The sequence below is a fragment of the Ornithodoros turicata genome, chromosome 3, assembly GCF_037126465.1.
Source record: "Ornithodoros turicata isolate Travis chromosome 3, ASM3712646v1, whole genome shotgun sequence".
Classification (NCBI taxonomy): domain Eukaryota; kingdom Metazoa; phylum Arthropoda; class Arachnida; order Ixodida; family Argasidae; genus Ornithodoros; species Ornithodoros turicata.
This window is the reverse complement of record NC_088203.1, coordinates 25,589,789-25,602,199: the sequence shown is the minus strand read 5'-3', so window position 1 is coordinate 25,602,199 and position 12,411 is coordinate 25,589,789. Positions and strand designations below refer to the sequence as shown.

General features: G+C 44.3%; 1 protein-coding gene across 1 annotated transcript in view; it reads left to right on the top strand.

Moving 5' to 3' along the window:
* Nucleotides 1-202: 202 nt before the first annotated feature.
* The window catches only part of LOC135388313 (activating signal cointegrator 1 complex subunit 3-like), a 79,908-nt gene continuing 67,699 nt past the window's right edge, over nt 203-12,411 (top strand). The window contains exons 1-7 of the mRNA XM_064617781.1: nt 203-355; nt 890-1,028; nt 3,799-3,914; nt 5,792-6,336; nt 9,069-9,248; nt 9,322-9,455; nt 11,454-11,601. Coding sequence (XP_064473851.1) covers nt 892-1,028; nt 3,799-3,914; nt 5,792-6,336; nt 9,069-9,248; nt 9,322-9,455; nt 11,454-11,601 — 1,260 coding nt within the window. The 5' untranslated portion in view covers nt 203-355; nt 890-891. The remainder of the gene's footprint in view (nt 356-889; nt 1,029-3,798; nt 3,915-5,791; nt 6,337-9,068; nt 9,249-9,321; nt 9,456-11,453; nt 11,602-12,411) is intronic.

The window sequence follows — 12,411 nt, the reverse complement described above, 5'->3', positions numbered from 1 at the left end:
TGTGTACCGTGCAATACACCACTATTGGAATGCATTGTTTCCAATTTTGTGTCCACTTGACAGTGTGTCATCCTCACTCTCAACCCCCAGTACGTGATTCTACGCACGAACGTGTCGTTCTAGTTTCGAATTCCATCGCAGATCAGGATCAGGCTCACAGGAAATGGCTTTCTTGCCCGCTACGGAAGTTTTGGCGCTTCGTTCTTCAACCCTTTTCGAACCATGCTGTTTTCAGGCTGTCAATGTCGTGGCACATTCTAATTGAAATTTCTACGCAATGTACGGTATTAAGTCACCGAAATATGTTTTCTCCAAAGCTTTAAGCGATTTAATAGTCAGTGATCCTCACTAAGCGGTAAGTTGAAAGGAATAAACGAGGTTTGTGCTTGCTCCGGCTTTCGACCGGTTATCGCCACTGAGTAAATAGCGTTGAATATTTTGCGGTATTTACGTCAAGACTGCACTTACTGTGTAACAGGCGATAAGCTTTTGTTTGTAATATTCAAGTTTATCTGCTACAGTTTCATTTCTGTGCTCTAAAGATCGCGTAACAGTGTTCAAAAACCAAACGTTCAGATCGTTGTTCGAAGCCCCATTTTCCTCCAGAAAATCTACTGCACAGCGGTACATCATATCAAGCCATTGCGCATCTTTTTCTTTGACTGTTGTTGAGGTGATTCGTCAGTTCAGGTTTTTGCATGTGGGACCCAGTATCCCGTACGAATGAAATGCCCCCGAAAACGAAACTATGTTGCCGCCATTAGCTTACAGCACCTTCGATGTACTTTCAGCAACTTTCAGTACCACAGTGATTCATTCAGGTACTACCACCAACAGAAACAATTGTGACTGCATTTTCTTTTTTTTTTTTTGTCCTTGTTTTACATAGGGATGGCCCAGTGGCTTCAGCCTCATCTATCGGAGACCTTTCGGAATTTCTCCACATTTGCAGCAAATGAGCAGTGTTTCGAGGAGCCTTCAAATGCTCTCCTGGAAAAGAAGCAATTCTGGACAGAGAAAAGGACAAAGTAAGGTTTCCCATTGCAGGCAATCATATTGCAGGTGGAACTTGAAACATCATGATCGTGAAACATTATCAGCAAGATGATTCACGGTAAAGGGCATATGTCCGTTATATTAGTGCCGCAAGACAGAGGGATGACTCTTCACGTTCCCCATTATAAAAATGTGGAAAAACATAGCTTAGTTTTGTGGAACCTTTTGCTGGTCCTTTAACATCATCATACCCAGCCTACTGTCTGTAGCATGAGTCAGTTGTTCTTGTTGGAAGACGTGTTAAAATCACCAACAATGTCTTCTCATCACCATCCAGTGGCTCTGGATAATGCCTTAAACGGACAGCAAAAGCATCCGTACCACTCGATTTCAAAATTGTACTGTCATTTTATTCCTCGTGGACCACTGACCGCAGTATCGAAGATGCCACGCAAAAAAGTGGTGTAGTTTGACTGTTATTCGATGGAATACGTGACAAGAGCAGATGCCGGATGTTGCGGGAATGCCGGAAATGCCTCTTTGGAAAAACGAGACGTCACTCTCTATGAACCAATCAGGGTGCAACTTTAAGAAAAGGAATGTGTGGGCGTCTCAACGGCACCTTTCTACTCTCAACGCTGCCCTCTCAAACCTCAGCTTGGGCAGTGACATCACACCACACGTCGAACCTCTGCAGCTGCGGGAGAAGCGCTGATATTTAAAATAAAAAAACTTGTAAAAATTCTTCAGATTTCTTCATTTAATATCTAAGCATTTTTTGGACCAAAAAATTTGCCAAGTAGATTGTCAGCCGATGCAGAACATCGTGACATCAGTTTCGTAGATGGGTTTCCGGATGCGACCGACCCTTTAAAGCTGTTCTTGAAGTCCTCTAATAACCCGTAAAGGGGCGCTGCGGTGCAAAATTTGCAGCTTGTGGACTGAGAGGTTCTATTACAGTGACAGTAACATAGAAGGAATGGGATTCCTCTATTGCTTGGGATTTATACACGAAAATCACATGGCCAAATCACGTGGCATGAAATGAGCGCTGTACTCCCTGCGTTCCCGGCGACCGTGGCTTCAGTTTTGGCTCATTTGCTTATCAAAATTTGGGGATGGGTATTTTTATATAAGAGTGTGTTATTGGTGCCCAAGAACAGCCTCAAGAGCCTTGGTATTACTCAAATGGAAAAACAGCATCTATGCTGTTCTCATACCTTTTTTATTTTAAAAATCTGTAAACGGTGATCTGTAAATCTGTACGTAAACATAAATCTGTAAACGATAAAAACAGACATCTTGGATATTGAAAACTTGCACCAAAATTGTTCTGAGAGTCATGAAAATGTTGAACCTGTGTTGCTTAAACACGCACTATAGCAAGGGTCTGACATTTTTGGGTTAAATGCCCTTTCCCGTATTCAGGGGGGTGGGGTGGGAGGGTGAAATCAGGGTGATATTTTTAGACCAAATTTTAGGGTGAAATCAGGTGCTATTGATACAGTCGTTGGTTGATTCGTTGGTCGATTCGTTGGTCATTGGGTGATTTTTTTGTCTGCCCAGCAAGCAGCCCGTAGTTAAAGGGATACCTATTGGTCAGACATGCATTCCTCACGAATTATTGTCACAAGACGCAGCATACTGTAACATTATATGTGCTTCGCATCATTTATTGTAGCACACAATCTTTTCACCAACCGTGTGCAACATACATGCTAGCGGTCTCTTAGAATTAGAAGGTTGTTTTAGTAATAAACATTTTATTGTGCACGAGTTGCTACTAAACCGTATATAGTGCTGGACAAATGTATATGGATCACGCTCCGGCGCATTCTTCCCTGAGAGTCACACACTAGCAGTGAATGGGACCATATGGAGTTACAGACATGTGCCTAGGTAGCCACCTACCTAGGCCTAGGCCAGTCACCTGTTTGCAAGTCTGTACGGTACCATTCACTGCTAGTGTGTCTGGAGTAGGGTTGTCAATCTTGAGCCATTTTTGCAGTCCCAGGATTTTGGGATTTTTTGCTGTCAATCACGGGATCCCAGGACGGGATTTCGGGATTGTAACGACTTCAGGTGGTGCTTTCAAGTATAGTCCTGCGCGGGTCAGAATTATCTAACCCGGCATTATCTAACCAAGTCAATTTACCTCAAGTGACTATATCGGTGTGTTGTGCGCAGTTCATGTGTGCTCTGTCAATTCTACCTTTTCCTGAAGGAAGGCACTCGAAAATTCGCAGTGTAACCCCATTGGTAAAATAGTAACGATGACATTCTTACATTTTATTTATTTATTTATTTATTTTTTTCAGCTATGTCAATGCCACTCTTTTTCTATTCATGTGCATTTCACTGTTGCACGTGAAAAGAAGGCGAGTTCCGCAACACTTGGAAGTCACAGGAAATATTACTTCATAATTTCTTCAAACTGTGTAACATTCCACTGTGTAGCAGCAACAAAAAAGACGAATGTGGAAAGAAACAAAACACTAAAGAGTTTACAACACCATCGCTGCGTGCTTATCACATTGTACAATGTTTGACGCACGACCTGAGAAAGCACAGAGCGTCGAGGGTGGTGTCTCCCAGTTCGGGGCTAAATTTCGTGAAAATACTGGCTGCGAAACTGAAGGGTGGGGAGATAATCGGGCAGAATCGGGTTTAACCCGAAATAGTCGGGCCCTACATATGCCGTGCTAGCCAAGAAACTATGGTCAGGTTTAGGCACATTTATCTGTCTTTTCTGAAAGCTGATTCTGCCTAACGAATGTGATGTGCATTTTTTTTTCTTTGCAGGAAAAGTAGTGCATCATGGAACTACGTAAGACAGACATTTTCGTCATTGAAAGACCAAACAGACACGGAGGTCATTTGCACTTTGAGGGACCTTCTGCACTGTGCCCGAGATTTTCGTGAGTAACCTGCATGGCTCTTGTCTGTGATGTAGGTAGGTAGAGAACAAAACGGTCAGCAAATGATGGGGGACATGGACAGGTGGCAGTGACCCCTCTGAAAACATGAAAGGCTTTTCAATAAAAATTTTATTGTGTTTCGAAAGGGGATTTGCCAAAAATTTGCCTAAAGCTACCAAATTTAAACACAGTCTGTGGAATGTCCAAGGATGCAGCCTTTTTTTGCATGAACCCTCTTTGGTGTGTTTCATACTGATGCTGCATGTGTAGGGTCTGACTTTGCAGAGTTAAGACCGATTCCTCCAGATTATTTCCTCCCGGATCAGTTTAAGAGCAATTCGGGTTCAACGAGCACCCTTTAGTAGTAATTTGTATGCAAGCCTGATTTCAATATTATTTGAGTACAACAGTAAAAAGAGCCTCGCATTTTAGGGTCAAGCCCAGTAAGACCCATTCCCCAGTGAAGTAATTGGAGCGCGGAAATCCCTCTCCTATGCTATCTGAGCTCAACCGTGGCTCTCGGCGACGAGCACGAGAATGAGATTTGGATTATGTGCATTTCTCGATACTGCTATGCTTACAGAATGCATGTTGAAAAGAAATGAACGTCTTCCTTGTTTTGTAAAAAAAAATAAAGGGTTAGGGTGTTGATTCGTGCACTTTTTAAATGCGTGTCGAAATTGGGAAATTGCAAAGTGGTCATTGTATACGCGTGAACGTGTCGAACCTCTCTGACTTTGTCAACAAACTTTTTGAAAAAAAAAAACCCTGCTAACTCGTACCGTGGCTGGTTCATAATTAGGGAGTGACTTTTTCGGGTTAAACCTGATTCCGCCCGGTTATTCCCCCCCCCCCGAACTGACCTCCGACCAATTCGGGTTAAACCCGATTTCTCCCCGAATTCCACTCACTATGAAATCCTCAAGTGACTTTTCCACTGAAGACGAACAAAGGTCGCCACGTGTAACACATGTAAGAATTGGTCACTTACGTTCCCTGCAATACACCCATGTGTGTTAACACTGTCTATGTCTTCGGGGATTACTGCTGCAAGGTCAGGATCCCGCAAAAACAAAAAAACAACAACAACAGAAAGCGAGAGATTAGGAAATGACTTAATAGACAAGAGGAGAAACAAAAACACCCGGTAACACCCGAAGACACAATTATCACCCGATTTCTCCCCGAATTACAGATTTAAAAAATAGCGCCCGATTTTTACCCCCCGAATCTGAGAAAAGCATTTAACCCGAAAAAGTCACTCCCTATTCATAATACATGTAATAATAATGTATGTCACCTTACTTTATCAGTAGCACCCTATTTGCCCCTGAATCTGGGAAAGGCATCCAACCCCAAAAAGTTAGACACTATGCAAGCAGAGTAATGGCGAATTCGCTTGGTCAAAATGTTGCAATACGACAGAGCGCTAGGAAGTTTCTAGCCTTTTTATCCGCACTGTGTCACGTGACAGTTGCCACCCGAACATGAGTACCCGGAATATAATGGTTTCAGTTGCTCCTATCACATTAGGTGCGTCGCAGTCGCTTATCTTTGGGTTCTGTCGTCTGCTAACCCACGTGAACTTCAGCATATGGATTCATGACACACTCTCGCGGTGTGGATGTGATGATTTCGGGTAGTTGGGCAACCCACTGCCAGCTTGTATCGAGGCCGGGCGAAAAAAAGCGCTAGCTGGCAAACTCCTGGCGCTCGGAAAGTGCCACGAAAACATGCAACATTGCTGCACTTTGATCAAGCGAACATGACTGCTTGAGGTCTGGCAAAAAGAGTTGCCACGTAATGACCACCCGAATTTATCCCAAGACTCAGACAGTGCATTCACATACACCGGTTTATTTTGTGCACATTTGCAGTTGGGGATGTGTCTACCGAAGACCTCCTTCACTCCGCTGTGCTGCAGCTCATCGACATGTTCCACGACGACACGTCGGAATTCGTCACAGAGAAGCAGCGTCTCCTCCTCCGGAACACCTTTGGCAGCTTCCCTCCGGAGCTGGCGACTAAAGCGCGAGATGTAGTTCACAAACTTTTTTCGTGGCTCTCTCCGGAGACCAAGTGCCTCCTTCTGGAACAGAAGAACAGCCTGGAAGATTCGTTCCCAGAGTCTGAAGAATTTGGACGCAAAGTGAAGGTGGCAGACTTTATTCCATTCGGAGACGAAGACATCGAGGTGTGTTCCGACGACGAACTCTTTGTGAAGGACCAAGCGATGTTGGACATTGCGTATCACGAGCCAGAGCCGAAGAAAGTGACCAAGAAAAAGGTTGACGCGAACTGGTTGAGGCAAAAGGTGAAAGAGGGGTTGTCTGCTGGTGGCGGGCTGTTGCTGGATGAAGTGATGGACATTGTTCTTCCGCTGCTGGATTCCCATAAGTCAGACAAGGAGCTCGAAAGCGAGGTATGTTTCGAATTTGAATACGGAATGGGTATACCATACTTATACTCGCGCATACGGGGCACATTTTTTTACCCAAAAACATTGCCATTGTGTTGGTGCGTTCAATACACGGGGGAAAGTTGGAACGCAACAACTAAGCTACACTTACTGTATTTACTTGCAAAATTTGCGCACTTTCTCTCCCCCCCCCAAAAAAACAAACAAACAAAAAAAGTCGGAAAAGTTGGGGGTTCGCAAATTGCGCGGGAATGTTGGTTACAATATTCAAACGATGCAAAATTTAAAAATTTTAGTATGATGGTAATACAGGCTCTCAGTAGAGCCGATGTTGACGTTACCACTGCATTGCGCAAGATGAAAGAAGTACCCAAATACTGTGCAATTGCCGCCCGGTCAGGAGGAAAAAATTCCGACCCATTACCGCTCATACATACCGGTGAAAAATGTGTCGAGACACTCCCGAAAAATGCCACTAATCACACTTGACAACCGAAGGCACGCTATGCTCACCAACTTTGCCATGTTGTGCTGTCACGTTTGTCGTGGCGTGTTTGTCCAGCATTTCTTTCTGCATTTTGTAGTTCGAGTGACACTATTGTCTATCACGTTAGTGGACCATCACCCAAAAGTGTGCGCAATTACGCTAATTCCTTGCGTGAAAACTTTATTTAGTGATCGGACATTCCATCACGATAAAAAAAACTAATTTTTTTTCTCGGTCTTAGGCTGCTCCTTTAAAGTGAAACCCAAGAAACCCTGAAAGTAACTTTGCAAAAGTGCAAATTCAGCCCCCAATATAGGTGCTAGAGAATGCTAAGCAGTGCACATTCAGCACGGCTGTTTTGTATCTCGCGTTCATCGAAAATGCGAGAATGGATCTTCTTTCTTTTTTTTTTTTTGTATGTTTCACTCAAGAATCTGCTTTTCCACCTGGTATTGCTAGACTTTATCCTGTTTTATGGCTCCTGAAGCCAGATTTTTGCACCCGCCCTCCTAATTTTCAAGAAACATATACCGTATTTTCACGCGTATTAGCCGCGGCTTACGCGCGATATTTTTTTCTCACGGGCGCCCTGCGGCTTATCCACCGGTGCGGCTTATCTGATGACTATTTTTTCCTGGTATTTTCCCCATACGCCGATTTTAACGAAAGGGCCGACAGTGTCTCTGGAACAGCCCTGCCGATGCACGAACAGTGCGTAACAGGGACGGGTCCACATTCGAGTAGATTGATCTTCCTGGTGCATTCCCCCCAAGCAGCTTTAAGGAAAGTGGTGACAGTGATTCACGTCTTCTGGAAGATCACTGACCCATCAGTCCACGAAAAACACCCGACAAGGGCACAATCCGATCTTGGTAGAACTCCAGAACTGATCTCCTCTGCTGGACACTGTGCCGATCCCGGAGTATGGACCACAGGGTTTATGGACTTCTCTATGGTCTCCTTTGTCGCACAAATCAGTCGTCTCATATTGCCCCGCGGCTTATCTGCGGGTGCGGCTTATCTGCCAGAAAATTTTCAAAACGCCCCAAAAAACGCGTCCTGCGGCTTATCTGCGGTGCGGCTTATACGCGTGAAATTACGGTAATCCCAAAACACAAGGCCTTCGTAACGATTAGGGTCTCTGATGCTCAGCATTTTCTGAAGTACGCCAAAAAGCACTGGCCAGATGAGCATTTTTGCAAATTTGGTTTATTAAAAAGAAATCTGAATATATATCCTTAAGTGACCTTATCCTGAATAGATCGGAACAACTGGAAAATGTCGAGGAGAGGCTTGCATAACAGGGCAGAAAAGGGAAATCCCAGTTGGATTCCCATTTCTGAGAACATGTCTCGTGCCATTCTTGCGATGGGTCGCAAGCACAAGGGCTCCGAAGGCTAATGTAGTAATGCCATGCCATAAAGACCATGCAGGCGTTACCGTTTCTGTAATTAGCATTAACATTCTGCATTCATCATTCACTGTAATACGAATGTATGAGCACCTGAATTGAAGCACTTATTTTCTAGTCTGAATATTACTGCAGAAAAATTCCGATTTTGCAAAATGGCGTAGACAAAGATAAACACACCCTGAATATCCGGATAAATAAATGCAGGAAACTGCATACGCTTGTTACAGTGCGATGAGATGGGCAGTGAGTAAGGCCCATAGACATGATGCTGAATTAATTTCTAGAACAGTGCCAACCTATGGTACACTAAATTTATTTGTAAAAAAATCTATCTCAAAACCCTGTGCCCCTAAATTAAAGACAAGACCAGTTTTTTGAAGAATGACTGAACATGTTGAGCCAAGAGAAGGTGCGGCCTCTGATTTTTGCAAACTCTTGTTCTATAGCTCTCAAATGGTGCGTATTTGGTATGGTAATGCAAAATGAGCGAGTACCCCATCATGTGTGACTCTGGATCTGCGTGCCTGCCACTTTGTCAAAAGTGATGTAGCAAAACAAGAAGTGTCCAGCTGGAGTAGCTTTGTGTTCTATCTTAGGCCTCGTTGCATATTAGAGTTCGATGGAAAATGAAAATGCTGTCACCGTAGGTTTTACAATGCACACCTTTCACATTCTACAAGTATTTCAGCTTTTAATGCTCGCTATCTTTTCACCCTACATGGAATGTCGCTATTTGTGCAGGAGTTGTGAATCTTGCATGTTGAAGCTCATCTTAAACCATGATAAATGGGCCAGTGAATTGATTTGTGAGAGTTTAAATTTGTTTTCTCGCAGTTTTTTGATATATTAGGAGCTAGCTTCCTGACTGTTATTGGAGACATTCTGGCTCATCGTCGAGAGTTGATAAAAAATATAAACGAAGATGCTGTCAACTTAAATCTGCTTCCTGACGTGGTCCCAAGTTTCAAGAACAATCCCCAGAAGCCGATGTACGGCTGTCAGGTTACCATACAGGTGAGTGACACGGCGGAGCAGCTCTTTGCTCTGGCTTTGACTTTGACCTCAACCTTGGCTTGCATCATCACAGTCTGAGCAGGAAAAAAACCTCAAGAAGAGGATACAAAAAGAAGAGAAAAGGCTCAACCGAGACAAGGGCAAAGTTCCATCCAAGGATGGGGACGATGACTTTCAGTTGAACGTGGACTTTCTTCGAAGGCAAAGGTAAGCGGAACAATCTGCGGAGTGATGAATGACCACGACGAAACCTTCCACCACAAGATGTGCAAGAGTAGACTGCTTTCTTCTTTTCTTGTGGAACTTCATTGGCCGATCCGTAATGTCCAAAGTTCTCCATGTACAACTTAAAATTGTAGTGGGCTTCATCGAGTTCAAGTAGCCGTCCTATTCGAGGTGTCATTTTGGTCGCTCAGTTTCGTGCGGTTTTGTTTAACTTTACTGCGTTTGACAATACTGTGCTGCGCTCACTTACCTTTGAGGTGCTTGTATGGAGTGTACGACCTTCATTGTTTCAGTGCGGTTCCCCGTGGCTGGTAACGCCAGATCGTCGCCCATTGCAGTATTCTCGCGTAGGCATCATGCGGTGGCAGGCAGACGACACACACACAGGAAGCAGTCGAACAAAACTTGTTTATTGCACTCTGTGCGCCTTATTTTATCAAGAGATAACAGGCTAGCAATGCCCCTTTTATCGGAGGTGGTGCCCCCTATTACCACATTATCACGTCCAACTTGTATGGTCTCTTTTGAAATGGTGGATATGTAGAGCCTCGTATTTTTTGCTCAAAACGCGATAAAATGAACTTTTGCACCCCCAATCCGCATCACCCGCACTTAGGTTAAAACCCGGGACTTTGCAAAGTGCCGATCCAGCCACCAGTACGGGCACTGAATGATGCTGAGCACTCTGCATTCAGCACAGCCACTCGGCATCCCGTGTTCATCTCACAGAGCACTGCATAGGCCCCGCCTTCCTTTGATTCACCCGCCCAGCCCAATGACTCCATGTCTGTCCCAGCCCGATCCTGAAGAATCGTGGGTTTCCCAGCTCGAGCCTGATAAATTTGTATGCTACCTGGCCCATTTACTACAGAGTAGCGCACTATAACTAGAGCCTGAAGTTTTCGGGAAATTTTTTTTTCTAAATTCAGGGGGTAAAAATCGGGTAAACAAACATGTGCACTAAATTTGTGCGAATTCGGGTGAAGAAACTCCAGGTATGCTAAATTCGGGGTGAAATCGGGCTCAGTTGCTCAGACTAACTGTAATGGTTTGGTACAAACGGTGATGTAACTGCATTTGCTGCCAAACAAGTAAGTTAATGCATTCCTACAGACATCCCAGTGAGGGGAATTTGCCGGGTGAAAATCAGGTTTCGCCCTAAAGGGTGGACCTTCAATTCGGGGTGCAAATTCGGAGAAGAATCGGATAAAACCCTAAAACTTCAGGCTCTAACTATAACCATTGACCTGGCTAACTAACAGTGGCGCAGCACAGCCCCTAGTCTGATTCATGTTCGTCATTATAGCAGCGTGGGTCTAGCAAATATTTTACAATGCTCACTACAACATAATGCTCTCTATGGGATAGTAGCGAATAGGGTCCTAGGGTCAGTAGTCCACAAGGAATGAAATGACACTATATTAGTAGTAGTCTAGAATGGATGCGACTGTCCCTTTGAGTGTTGTGCTCATCTTGCTATGTTTCCAAGCCACTACTACATTACGAATAGAGCCTAAAGTTTTCAGGAAATATTTTTTTTTTCTAAATTGGGGGTAAAAATTGGGTAAATAAATATGTGCACTAAATTCGTGCGAATTAGGGTGAAAAACTTCCAGTATGCCAAATTCGGGGAGAAATAGGGTTCAGTTACTCAAACTAACCCTACTGGTTTGGTACAAACTGTGGTGCTTTTGCTGCCAAACAAGTTAGTGTGCATTCCTAAAGACATCTCAGTGAGGGCTATTGGCCCGGTAAACAATTGGGTTTCACCCTTCAGAGGCAACCTTCAATTCGGGGTGCAAATGCGGGGAAGGATCGGGTTAAACCCCAACGCTTCAGGCTCTGATTACGAACTCTGCATCGTCGACCATTTGGCCATCTGTGAAGTAGTCTATTTCTGTGACAGATGGAATCGCTTTTCATGTGTTTCTGCGTGTTCCCCGACTGCACCAAGTCATGGTTACGTGTATTGCTGTTCAGGCATTCAGAATTAAATGCGGAGCTTCAGACAGTCAAAGATGCTCCAGTGTTGCCACGAAGACCAACCGTTCAACCGGAGAGATATCCCAATGTCTACGACTCTTTCGCCGAGGCGAAAAAGAATGCCGCCTTTATTGCGGGTGCTAAGGTAAGGAACTTGATTACGTGCCGTGCATCAGTGTGCATCCTCCCATCCATTACGTCCTCCCTCGGGTTCCCGCCTGCGCCTTAGCCCTTTCGCTGTTATGATTACATACTCTGCTTAACTGTCGCGCATATTCTGAGAGGCTAGTGTTCTTTATTATTTATTTTAGACCGCCCTGCTGGGGGCCAATGCGGGAGAGGACGTACATTTCATAGCACTTAAGCGCAACTGCAGGTATGCAACAAGAACTGCAGTAGTTTACAACAGGGATTTTCACAGCACCCCTACCCTTAAGACACCCCTAAGTCTTGTAACGCACCCCCAAATTGCCTGCAAGAAAAGCAGCATGTGTGTGCGTTACCCCTCCAGAAAACTGAAATCCTAAAAAACAAACAAGCAATTACACATATAACAACAAAATGAAGAGCACGCATATCAGATTGTCCATCATTAGTCGTAAATGCCTAAGCAATTAACAGCACAGTTATTGATTTAGAAAAAGAGAACTTTTCGGCACAAACCACAGAGTTCGGGAGTGCATTCAATTGAACCTGCGTATAATATAACGCAAGAATATAACGCGAGACATCCACCCAATGGAAAAAACAATGTCGGCACAAAGTCGGCCCAATGTATAGTGTCAGAATAAAAGTTGTCGGCCTGACCTACGTAAAAGCGAACGGGCCAAGATCGGGGATTGACATTGGCCTAACGTGGCCTGACTTAATTTGCTGGAGTTTGGGCCAACGTGTATGGCCGACCTAAACGACATAGGGCTAAGTTAGTGCCAACATAAAACCGAGATTGGTCGCA